Below are 12,687 nucleotides of genomic sequence, written 5' to 3' on the forward strand. Positions count from 1 at the left end.
GTAATTTCAAAAGCCTTAGCAGAGTGAGTGCTCATTAAATGGTTAATTTTAGTATTGCTCTGAGCACGAGGCCTCCCACAGCGTGTGCCTCCTCGGGCTGGTATGGGGAAGGTCCTCTAGAGTCCCACCATTTTCACAAGGGGCTCTGAGTATCAGCCCTACTCTCCCACCCCCCAACCCCCGCTGCCACAGCCAGCATCGCAGGGTAAAGTAAATGTTTATTATATTCTGGGGCCAGATACCCTCCACCCAGATGCCCTGAAAAGCAGTATGATTCCCACTTTAGCAGGAGGGAACCGAGACTCAGAGAGGTACGGTGATCTGTTTGACATCACACAGCTCATGAGCGGTAGAGAAGCTTGCTTTGGCTCCCAAGACGGTTCTCTTTTTACCGCACCATTCTGGACTTCTCTCCAACTATACGTCCTCCCCGAGATCAGAGTCTGCTCCTCTCCAACCACCTGGGCAGGGTTTAGCCAACACAGGGACGATGGACGGACAGTGCCGAACTCTGCTCACTTTGCTCCAGGTCCTGACCTGACATAGTCTGAAAGGGATCCAAGGAAAGAAGGAAAGAAAAACTCACGTGTGCCTCTTCTTGCCCAGGTGCAGACCCTGTGTCATGCTCTTTGGGTATCTCGTCCTATTTAATCCCCTGGGCCATCCAGCAAGAGAGGCATCACCGTTCCCACTTTATAGACAAGACAGCAGGAAGCTGGAGAGTACCTAAGTTACTTTCCCAAGGTCACACGGGTGGCAAACAGATGGCAGAAGGACACGTAGCCACAAAAAGGACATTAAAATACTTAGAAACATCAATGCAAACATGAAAAAAAAATAGTATTTGAGTTTGCTCAAATATACCAGGAAAATATCCAGCATGTTGTACTTGTGACTACAGGAAATTGAAGGCCCTGGGTCCGTCCTGAGAGTCTCAAAAGGTAGCCTTGTGGCAAGGCTGAGTGATCTCATCAAAGGGGCCTCAGGGGCCACGATGGGGGGTCCCCGACTCTCCCCATTCGGGGGCTCCCAGGACAGCATGCCTGGACCCCTCAGCACATCTCTCTTCACCCCCCGGCCTCATTAGAACTAGGCAAGTGCAGAAGTCCTGATTTTTTCTCCCATGAAAGAAAAATAATGTAAAACACAATACAACTCTACTTGGTCTAAAACCTGCTTATTAAAACTCTACTTTTGGAAAGAAAGAAAAAAGGTGGTAGGATTCCCTGTGGAATGGTCTCCGTTATACCTAATTTTGATGGCTGAAAAATAGAATTAGATGCCTGTTTCTAATTCAACGTGCGGCATCTCTTGGCCCTGCATTAATAAGGAAGACAGAAGCACGTCTCCTCCCCAGCTCTGAGCTGCATTTCCCTTCAGCCCCTGATTTCTTCATCCTTTGATTAGATTTTAATCCCCTTTGCCCTTGAACTTCTCCAGCTCTGCCCTACCTTCCTTCCCTGGGCCCCAGGAGGTAGGGCCCGGAGTCACTGGCAACCTCAGCGGATGAGTTCTTCAAGAAGAGGTAGCACTGTGTGGTTGGTGAGTCCCGCCTGGGCTGTGGTCTGGCCCCTCTGGCTCTCAGGCAGGCTCATCCTCTTCAGGACTGTGTCTGTGCTCAGCCATCCTGCACCCTGCTCGAGGGAGCAAGGGGGACACGCTGCTCCAGAGAGATCTCTGCCCTTCAAAGGACACCAGACCTGCCAGGCGGAGCCTGCCCTAAGCCACCGCTTTGAGCCTGTCTGTGCAGATGAGGAGGACAGAAATGGCAGTGGAGGAGGAAGTCCTGACTCAAAAGACCTGAGTTAGAGTCATGGTTTGCCACGTAAAACCAGCTGTGTGACCTCAAGCAAGTCCCTTAACAGCTCCAAGACTCCGTTTTCTTGGTTCTAGAATGACTAGGGAGGAGGGAGATAAAATGGCAAAATGCACGTGAAAGGGCTTTGCCATCTGCACGGGATTGTATGAATGTCATGCGTGTCAAGGAAGGTCATGATTCTAAAGGAAAGAACCCTGCCCTACGAGGCAACCAAATCGGGCGAAGAGCTCAGCACACAGTAGATGCTCAGCAAACAGGTGAGCAACTTACTTGCCAGGAGGAGCTGAAGCGGAGAGAGCAGGGCTCACCCTACGAGCAAGGGGGACTGTGGCTAGACACAAGAAAGAACTTCCCATCAGGTTGCTGAGACACTGGACCCTGCACTGAGGAAGGCAGCAGGAGAATCTTTGCTGGGAGAGACGGATGGCCTGTCCTCTGTCTCTCAACATTCCCGCTGTATGCATGGGGCACGCTTGTTGAGTCCTGCCTGAGGGGACATGTGGCAGAAATTTCCAGGGGGAGAATCCTTGGTTTGGTTCCACCTTACAGTGGTTGGAGGACGCCACAGGAGGAGAGCCACCTGGTGGGATGCCATGGTCCTCAACCGCATCAAACACTAGCATCCTGTGGGATTTTCGATCAGTATCCCTTTGGGACTTATGGTCCATCCTATTCGGAAGAGAAGAGGTAAATAGTTGTTTTGGCCACAGGACAACTCAGCGTATCTGTGCTAATGTGTGCCGTGAATCTCCATGAGGGCGAAACAGAGTGAAGTGTTTATCCAAACATTCCTCCCCCCCGCCTTTTTTTTTTTTTTTAAATTTCAGCCACAAAACACTTACTATCTAAAGCAGGGCTATCCAGTAGAACTCTCTCTGATGGCGGAAATGTTCTGGGTCTGCGCTGTCCGCGGGGAGCCAGTGAGACCGAGGAATTGGATTTTGAGTTTGAGTCAACTTTGACATGGGGAACTCCAACGCCTCTGAACCCACTGGATCATTGTGATAATTAAATAAACTATATAAAAAGTACACACCGTTGGAGCTCAGTTACTCTCTGGGTAGCCCGGAGTAAATCTCAAATCTGTGTTTATGCAAGTAAGTGAATTGAATGGCCATCACAGAGAGGCAGTTGGGTGCAAATGCCTTGTGAAGAAGGTGGTTTTGTCCCTCGGCTGGGAGGGGGTTGTTGTTTACAGGTGCTGGAGGGATTCCATGGTGGAGAAAGGACTCAAGCGTGCAGAGCAGATCTGAGAACCCATATGAACAGGAGCCCCGACGGAGAGGACATAGGTCGGCCAGCGCAGCCTGCTAGGACCTGCCGGTGAGCTGCACAGGATGCAGATGCCTGGGGCTCGGGCACAGGGCCCCAGGGACGGGCAGGGCCCAGCACCTGCCTAACCACATGTGGGTGCACAGCTGTCACTGGGAGCACACAGATGCCCAGATTTGCTAGAAAATGTTGGCTCAAATTAGCTATATCTCATAAACACTAAATTTACGTTACAAATTGTCTAAGAGTCAGAGAAACCGTATTTCTAAAACCTGCATTTGCAAAAAAATGCTTTATCAGGCATTGCCCTTGGACCTTGTTCCATCAGCAAAACCCGCTCTCCAGGGGAAGAAGCTCTTCAGCCCGTCAAGTACAAAATGCATCCAATTTTACATTTTCCCTCTCTCTCTCTTTTTGTAGATTCTTCACAATGAGGCTGAAAATGTGGGAATTGAGTTTGCAGATGCAAAAAGGCTTGGATGTTGGCCAGTCTCCCTGTAACCCAGTTCTCTCTGTTCTGCCCATGCCTGGCAAAGGGTGTTCCTGGACGGCGCTCTCTCTCGCTCTCTCTCTCACTGTCTCTCTCTCTCTCTCTCTGTGTCTCTGTCTCTGTCTCTGTCTCTCTCTCTCTCTCACTCTCACACACACGCAAACAGCCAAGGACGCGTGGGAATGCCCGAAGCGGCTGATCATCACCCCCACCAGCAGAGGGAGCCCTCCCCTTCCAGGAGGATCCAGAGTCAAGAGCAAAGCCCTGGGGGTGAAATCCACAAAGGAACCAGGACTGCGTGGGGCGGAGCCGCGGGAGGGCGGAGGGCGGGGGGCGGGGGGCGGGGGAAGCTTACATTCTGCTTTGGCACAGATGAGGCAGGCGGTGGTACAGTTGAAGAAGTTCAGGATCCCAGCGACAGCCACGCTGATGTCCGTGTTGCTGGGGTGGAGGTTCAGGGTTGTGAATCGCTGGAACTGGAACTTGATAAACTCCTCCGGGGCCACTTTGAAATGAGGGACCTGGGGGGAGGGGCAAAAACAGGTGTCTGGGAGGATCCAGAATGAGTGCAAAGGAAAGCAGGCATGAGGGAAACGAGGGTGTGGACGGCGGATTCTTCTCGGGAAGGCCTTTGCCACACTCCGGTGGAGAAGGAGCTTGCGGGACTCAGGACACCCACGCAGGAGGAGGAAGGCAAGAATGCGTCCTGCGCGATGCTTAAAATAGGAACACCCAGGATGAGAAGCCCTCCGGCCGGAGACCTGTATAAGTGCGCTGTGGACCTTGGCACGGGGCACTGTGGCCCTGAGGGGGCAAAGTCATAGGTCTTTATTTTCAGAGCAACTGCCCGCTGTTAGGCAGCCAGACAAAAGTGTCTGGAAGCCATAATCCTTATGATATTTTATTGGTAGTTAATAAATCAGAGCAGAGGCGGCAGAAAGAGAAAAACACTGCCCTGGGGACTAAGAAAGGAGCCCCATCAGCCCAGCCTGGCCGGCAAGTGTGTACAAACCAGCTCCCAATCAACTTCCTGTGTGACAGCCTGGGATGGGTTCCTCTGCAGACACACACAGAGTGGGGAGTGTCACAGGCTGAGAAGCCGTCCAGAGAGCCTCCAAGTGGAGCCAGGTAAATAAAAACGTGCTCTGGCTTCATTAGGACAGTGTCAGTTTCCCTCTGTGTCTGTTACCGACATTTCCGGGAGGCACTGCCCCTGCCTCCTGCCTCTCTTCTCCGGGGAAGAGATATTAGCAGCCTCTGATGCTGCTCTATCAGTGGCTAAGGCTATCGGGTAGGTAATAGGAAAGTTAAAGCGTAATAAGCTGCCATCCACCTTGATTTTATTTTGTCACTCTCATCCCTGGTACCCGGAGCCAGGAGAGCTCCCTGGTACCTCTACTGGAGATAGACTCAGGAAACGTCAATGCACGTCCCCCCATAGGACCAGTGCACTGCGGGAGGGTCAAGTCGCAGCGAGCATGGGTTTGGAAGGATGTTAAAGTAAGTAAGACTGAGGGTAGAGAGCAGGAAGAACTTCCTGGTGGTGAGTTCACTGGCTCCGAGAACGGGTTATTTAGAAATGACAGCAGAAATTTTCTTGGCTGGGGCTGGCCCAGAGTCTGGGAGGATGTTGAGATGGTGTCTGTAGGATTCTGCTACCTTGTCCTGTTAAGATTCTGGGAGAGAAATAAATAAATAAAAAACAAAAACAAAACAAAAAGATTCTGGGAGAGGTCAGCCAGAGACCAGAGCTCCTCTGAGATTGGAAGGGGCGGGGGGGGGGGGGGGTGGGCGGGGAGGGGAAGACTTAGCAGACACTAGGGAGAAAATTCCTGCATTCAACTAGGATTAACCACAGAGAGAAGGGAACCAATGTTTTCCAGGAGAGACTGAAAAATGCAGTCCTGGAGAGAGCCTGGTGAGTTACAAGAAAAGACTTAGAAGACTGAGGTTGACCTGAGGACAGTCATAAAGGGTCTTTCTTCCTTATATTTTGCACCCCTACACAATCTGTCTAAAAAGAATAATAAGGAAAGGAAAAACAGGTCACAAAGGGCCAAGATAGAGGCCAAGGCCAGGCAGGGAAAGGGAGGCTGGGGTGGCCAGGTCAACTGGCTTATACGTTTGAGCACCTCTGACCCAGGCCTTCCGCGTGAGGCCATCTAGCCTACAGGGCTCCAGTTAACTCACCCCAACAGAATGTACCCTTAGAAATACCTTTCAAGCCACAGACCCTAGACATGGATCGGGAAGGATACTCAGGCAAATGAAAGACAAATGGGTTTTACGGGTTATAGACTTGGGTTTTCAGCCAGGTTCTGCTGTGTGATTTGGGGCCAATTGCTTAACCTGTCTATGCTTCCTAGCACAGAGACACCAACAGGTGCTTCATGGATCTCTGGGAGGGTCAAATGAGAGCCTACCTGTGGACAGCTTAGGACCTAACATGTCATAAGTGTCCCAGCAATGCCTTCTCTCCTTCCCTTCCCCCTTTCTCCCCAAATCTTGGGGCTCCTGAAAAAGCTCTTGAAGCTGTCCCTGTGGGGGTGGGCGTGGGGGTGTGACGATGTCTCCTCCAGCAAGAGGAGTCGGTGGGACGTCTCTAACACAGCCCGCCATCTTGAAGGCTGCTGATGATTGGCCAGGTGCTCCGATGGGCCTACACAGGAATGGCCCAGGCCAATCCCCCTGATCCTCTCTCTAGGACAAAGATCAATCCAGAATTGATTTGCAGTTGCAAATGCATCCAGCAGTCCCGTCACCATCACCATGGAGGTGTGTGGGGAAGGAGAGGTGAGGCAGAACCAGCCAGCCAGAGGGCTATAGAGATGTTAGCGGCATTTAAAGGAACGGACTCCTTGGTGAGAACGCCATTGCTTCTCCCTGGAGCGGAGGGGAATCAGTGTGAGCCAGTTCAGCCTCATAAAATATGAAAAAGAAATGCATAATCTGAACGGAGAGGAAAGGTTGTTCTGGAAGGGACATGACCAGACAAAGGAGGGGGAACCGGCTGGCCGTTCCCTGGGCAACATGACCTGGCCGGCAGGTCAACGGCACAGGGGCCAGAGGGGCAGGGTCGGGGAGACGGCTGTAAATCAGGGTCCCTGCCTCTGGCCTGAAACGCCAAACGGGGTTAAGGGAAACGTGTCAGCTAAGATAAAACATCTACTGAAGCCCATGAGGAGGCCATTCTGGAATGGGGGTTGGGGGATGACTGGAAGGAATGGCGAGGCAGTGTGATGGGGGGCGGGGAGGGAGGAGAAAAGAGGAAATGGGGAGCTGAAGTCTTGGCAACCTCACTCGGTGGGATGGAATAACAGCCTGCCACGGACCTGAGTGCTCCTTGGAGTGTGGCAAGAAAGATTTAAATTAAACATCAGCTCTAACTTTCCGGGGCCAAGGCCTGTGAGAAGGGGGTGGGTGGAGGGGGTGCGATGTGGGCCGAGGCTCCTTTTTTGGCCTGGGATGGGTCAAGAGTCATCTTTCAGGACATCTGAGGGGCTAGGGATGGGGGCTGTCAACAGAGATCTGGCCCGGGGCAAAAAAGGCTGGGGGGGGCCCAGCCTACAGGGCAGTGGCTCAGCCCTAAGGGAGCAGAACCAGCCATGGGACTGGGGTAGGGCTGCCCAGCACTTCAAAGTGCAGGTCACGATTCTGAGAGTGGGTTCATGAAATAGGGAAATTAGCTCTTCTGCCCCAAGCATCAGGGACTCTTGCCAAACCTACGGGTCATAAAGACAAGTGGTGGCGGCATCAAGGGGGTGGGTTCCAGAAGGGGTGGGACAGGGATAGCTTGCTGAGGAGGAGTCTGTCCTGCAGTGGGTTTGCTCCTACATCTAGAATCAGATCCTCCCAAAGCTAAAGTTTCTGGAAGGCTGAGCCTCCAGGCTCTAGGACAGGTGCAAGCTTGATCCTTCCTTCCCCAGGCCCTCTGCCCTCCCTCCTCCCCGGCCCCTGAGCTCGAGCCCCCTAACACCAAGCCCCATCTGTCCTCGAAAGACCTGGCTAGAAGGCCCTTGAGGCCAGAGAGAGGCTGAAGGGACACTCTGCTACTGTATCCTGGGGATTTCTGTGAAGGGGAAGACGGATAGAAGCTAGAAGCAAGGAAGGATTCCAGCAATGAGCTAAACGACAAACAAACTTCTGAGTTTGTTTTCTCCAGGGGAAGGGGAAGGAGAGAGCTGACGGACCGGGGAGCAGGCTATTACTCAGAAACTCGTCCCCGGCTGTCTTTATCCCCCACGGAACAGGAGCCGGAGGAAATGAACTCCACACTGACGCTAGAGAGGCTCCAGGCCGAGGGGACACCTGAGGAAGATTTCTCTGACTGAAGAAGCAAACACTGCAATTGGTGAATGGGGTAGAAGATTCTAGAGAATTTATACGACGGAGGTTTCCAACTTTATTTTAGCAATAAGATGTAGCAGTCCCAAAGGTGTTCTTTGCCAGAATCCCAGTGTCGAAACAAATAGGCTCAAAACCTCCTGGGGAGCTCAGACTCCCACCCTCTTGGTGCCCCCTGGACTACCACCCCCGACAGCCTCTCCCTCTCCCCACCACCACCAAGGGGCCCTCTGGGGACTCAAAGACCCAGAGGTCTTTGAGGTTTGAAAATCCTGTTACAAAGGTGCCTGGGTGGCTCAGTAGGTTGAGCCTCTGCTTTCGGCTCAGGTCATAATTTCAGAGTCCTGGGATCGAGCCCCGCATCGGGCTCTCTGCTCAGCAGGGAGCCTGCTCCCCCCCCCCCCCACTCTCTGCCTGCCTCTCTGCCTACTTGTGACCTCTCTCTGTCAAATAAATAAATAAAATCTTTTTAAAAAAGAAAGAAAATCCTGTTACAAAACCTCTCCTCTGTGTCCCCTCCATCCAAACCACCTGGAGAAAAGAAAGTGCCCAACAAAGGACCACTTCTTTTCAGCGTTTGGATGTTGATATCGGTAACACCCATCAGGCCCAAATGGACTCTTCCAGACCTTGAGAATCCATGATATTTCAGGGCCCGAGGCATAGGCTGCCAGCCTGCCCATGGCCCCCCCAACCCCGTAGGGCACTCACCTCCTTCTCCCCGCAGATGTTGCTGATGATGGAGCTGGAAGCTGGGCTGGATGAGGGTCCTAGGACAGCGACCACCCCCTTGGGGAGGATCTGACACACTGCAGCCAGCAACGGGACAGAGCGTGGACAGCGGGAAAGGAAACAAGGCACTCATCAGGTGGGACAGGGGCCAGGTGCCCTGCCTGCGTGTCAGGCTCAAGTCCAACCTTCACCTGTTGGACCCTCACCCTAAGCCCGCCTCCACATCTCCCCCTGCCGCCTTCCCATCCTTCCAAACCCCGTGCCTCTCCTTTTCTGGACTCTGGGACTCCGGGACAGTTTTATTGGAGTTTATGGGAGGTATTAAATGAGGAAATGACCCAGGTTATGACAACATACGGCCACAGCCAACAGGGAGTATAAATTGTCTTGGCTGTCACTGAAGGACAGAGGCTAATGGCGGAAACCTGCAGACTCCATCCGGCCAGGCCTGCAGTGTGGGTATCGGGAGGCACAGCGAGGCACAGCTGCCACAGGGGTAGAGGGCCCCGCTCACGGAACAGTCACCCGCCGTGCAATCTGTTAGCCTAGCAAATATAAAGAGGAAGGGGAGGAGAAAGGCAGACAAGCAGGGGTGCAAAGGAGGGGAGGATGATGCAGACAAGAGAGGAGAAGTCAGACTCAGCTAAAGCCAAAGGGAGTAGGGGACATATAAGAAGAAAAAGAAAATGAGAGGCAGAAAAGAGAGGGAGACGCAAGGAGTGCCACCCTCTGTCACTCCCATTCTCCTAGACCCCTGCGTGGTGCACCTGCTTCCCTGACTGTCTGGGGCTTCCCCCTGGAGAAGGAGCCCTTCCTTCCCTACTCTGGACATTCTCCTGTCAAAGAGCACCTCAAATGTTTCCTGCTCACACCTTCCCCGGCTCCTTTATGTGGAATTAATCTTCCCCCAGGCTCCCAAGGCCCCTGGTCTGTCCCTCCGTACTAAGACACTTGCAAACGTGTCTGTTTCAGCTTATTGCTTAGGTGGCTTTCTGCTCCCACCAGATTTCAAACCCTGTCAGGGCAGGAGCTGAGCCATCCTTCTCCCTGAATGCCCAGCCCTCACCTCCTCAGTGGCCAGCACTCGTTTTTTTTTTTGGTGCCCAGCCCATATTCATTGGATGGGCTATGTGGTCAGGAGAGGAGGAGAGAATCTCAGATTTGTAAACACTAGCGACCAAAAAAGGAAGGACGAGAGAAGTCGGAAGTTCTGACATACAGAATCTGACATAGTTCTCAGGACATACATCATGATATCAGAACCCAAGAGTTGCCCCTGGGGATATGCACTGACTTTCCCTGATCCGCTGTAAGGCATTCTTCCCTGCAAAACTCAAGGCTTGCCTCTGGACACATTTTCTTCCTATTCACGTCAAGAGTAAGGCCGAGCCATTTCCCAGGTCAGTAAACTGAGGTTAAGGGTCCAGTGCAAGGTTCCTCGCTGAGTCGGCCGCAAAGCCACCCTTGCCATTTCTCCTAGGGTAGGGTCCTCACCATTGGCCCGCATGGCCACGCAATCTCTCTCATGGGGTACAGGCGGTGGGGAGAGCCTCAGAGTCCAAACCCTAGTGTTTACCACACAAACCGCAGATCTACAAGCTCTTTTCCCAGCCTGAGGCTCGGGCAGAGATCCTGCCATGCCGCGGATCTCAAGAGAGGCTGGGTGCTGGAGGGGACTCATCCGCGCTGTGTCAGAGCCATTCCCAGTGACAAAGTCACGGTGAACAGTCCCATCTCTGAAGAGGGCTCTGCCTGGTTCAAGCAGTTTCCCTGTAAGTTAACCCACGTGATCTCAGCCAGCTTCACTCTTACTGCCTGCTAAATGTCCGAAGTCATCAGCCGTCAGACAACAACAGCTTCAGGGCTGGATCTCAGCTCCTGATTTTACCAACAAGGAAAGAGCACCCAAGGGATGTCCAGTGACTCCTCCCAAGTCATGCACCCCACACAGGTCAGAGACAGTGTCCAAATTTGAGTGTGCTGGCCCCTTCCTGTCTGGTGCTCATTCTGTTCCCTCGAAGCGGCCCACCTCCCCGCGTCCCGCCTCACGCAACCCTTCCCACCCCTCCAATCCAGGTCCCCACCCCGTTTCTTTCTACTGAATCTGCTTCTCAAGGTCATCAGGGACTTTTTGGTGATTGTCACCCTACTCTTTACGGCATTCGATGCGGCTGATGGCGGTGCTCCTTTGAATTTCCTACCACCACCCAGCCCTGATTCTTGCCTGCATCTCTGGTCAGTCTTCCTCACTGCCTTTGTCAGCTCCTCTCCCTTCTCCACCTGCTAAATCCAGGTTCAATCCGTGCCTCCCTCTCCTTGGCAATGTCACCCTTGCCTTGACCTCCACTCTCGTCCCTGCCCAGGTGATCCTGCACTCTGACCTATGTTCTGGGTTACAAGGTCTCGTCCCAAACACCTTCCAGACATTACCACAGGGACTCATCACGCTGATGGCAGAGAGGGAGAAAACACAGTCATTTAGAGCGTGGACTCTGACGCAAGACTGCATGGGTTTGAGTCCTGGCTCTGTCATTTCTCGCTGTGAGGCCCTGAGCAAGCTATCAAACCTCTCTGGACTGCTCCCTCGTCATTAGAACAGCGATTCTAACAGTAGAGGTGGTAGGAGAATTAAAGCACATTAATAGACCCAAAGTGCTTAGAACAACACTGACATGCTACACGGCGTTCTTACGTCCACACAACACGTGTGCCAGATACTTACGATCTGATTTGACAGTCATGCTTCTAGGAAGAAGATTCAGAATTTCCCCCTCTTTACAGATGGGGAAATGGAGGCTTAGAACATTGACAGAACTTGCTCAAGGTCACGGGTAATGCATGCCAGAGCTGGGCTTGAACTCAGAGATGTATTAGGCAGCAAAGCCTTGAATCACTGCACTCTACCCCACTTAGCTCTGCAAGCTCCCAGCAGAAGTCCCCTGTGACGTTTCCTTGGCTTCTCTCACTGAACCCACATACTGTACCCCACCAGCGGTTGGGTTCTGACCCCCTGACCTGCTCGCCCACCATCCCCTCCTTTCCACGCCCATTGTGACTGTCCTAAGTCCGTCCCCTTTTGCCACCTGCCTCCTAAGGGGTTTCTCTCGTCTCCAGAATTCTTCACTTCCCACGGGTTCTCCAGACTGTGAGACAAACTGTAATCCTAAAACATAGGTGTGTGGCCGCTGCAGGGCAGAAAGCTGGTCTTACTTACATCTGTGTTCTCCATACCTAGCAGAGGGCCTGACTCGGGGTTATGTGCTCAATAAAGAGTGGGTGAACCACACGGAAGCCTGCTCAACATTTTCCGTGGGAAATTGAAGATAAACTAAGGGTCCAGTCCTAAGGGAATACTTACCTAAAGTGTGGGTCATATACCCACATGAAATACTGTTTAGGTGTTTAAAATGCTTATGAGCGGTTTATAACAGTATTAAAAATATTTATGAAATAATATGAAAAGAAAGAAGCAGGATATAAAATTATATGTAGAGAGATAGGAACGCTGCAATGAAGTAAATACAAAAACCAGTTATGAGCTCACGTTACAAAAGCCCACATTTCCTGAATGCTAATTATGGCCCATAATTTGTACGAATGGACTTATTTAATTCTTAGAACAACCTGACGAGATCGGAACTATTACTTCCTTTTACAGACGAGAAAATAGGACAAAAAGCTTGACGGTCAGAGTCAGGATCCCACCCTCAGTCCCTGGGCTTGGGGTCAGCACGCTCAGTCCGGTACCGTGCAGCCTCCAATGGCTCACGGGGCTGGACATTCATGGGGACTGCTGCCACGGAATGACTTTCTTCTCTCTCTTCGTCCCCTTTACTTTCTATGATGAGCGTGTATTCCTTTCATAACTTGTCATAAGAGAAATTTCTTCTGAGAAGCAAGTAAAACCCAAACGTATGGGATCTCCTCAAGATACTACCTTTCCAGAACTTTCTCCCAGTCTGCTTCCGGCTCCTTCCTACTTTCCTTCTCGAGCCTGTTCCCCGGTAGCTCTCCCTGACCCAACCAGGGA

General features: G+C 52.1%; 1 protein-coding gene across 1 annotated transcript in view; it reads right to left on the reverse strand.

Moving 5' to 3' along the window:
- Window positions 1-12,687, reverse strand: part of GRIK4 (glutamate ionotropic receptor kainate type subunit 4) — a 289,498-nt gene that overhangs the window by 151,183 nt on the left and 125,628 nt on the right. The window contains exons 3-4 of the mRNA XM_080817730.1: window positions 8,637-8,734; window positions 3,937-4,102 (exon numbers count right to left, since the gene is read on the reverse strand). Coding sequence (XP_080673856.1) covers window positions 3,937-4,102; window positions 8,637-8,734 — 264 coding nt within the window. The remainder of the gene's footprint in view (window positions 1-3,936; window positions 4,103-8,636; window positions 8,735-12,687) is intronic.

The sequence above is a fragment of the Martes martes genome (genome assembly GCF_963455335.1).
Source record: "Martes martes genome assembly, chromosome: 10".
Classification (NCBI taxonomy): Eukaryota; Metazoa; Chordata; class Mammalia; order Carnivora; family Mustelidae; genus Martes; species Martes martes.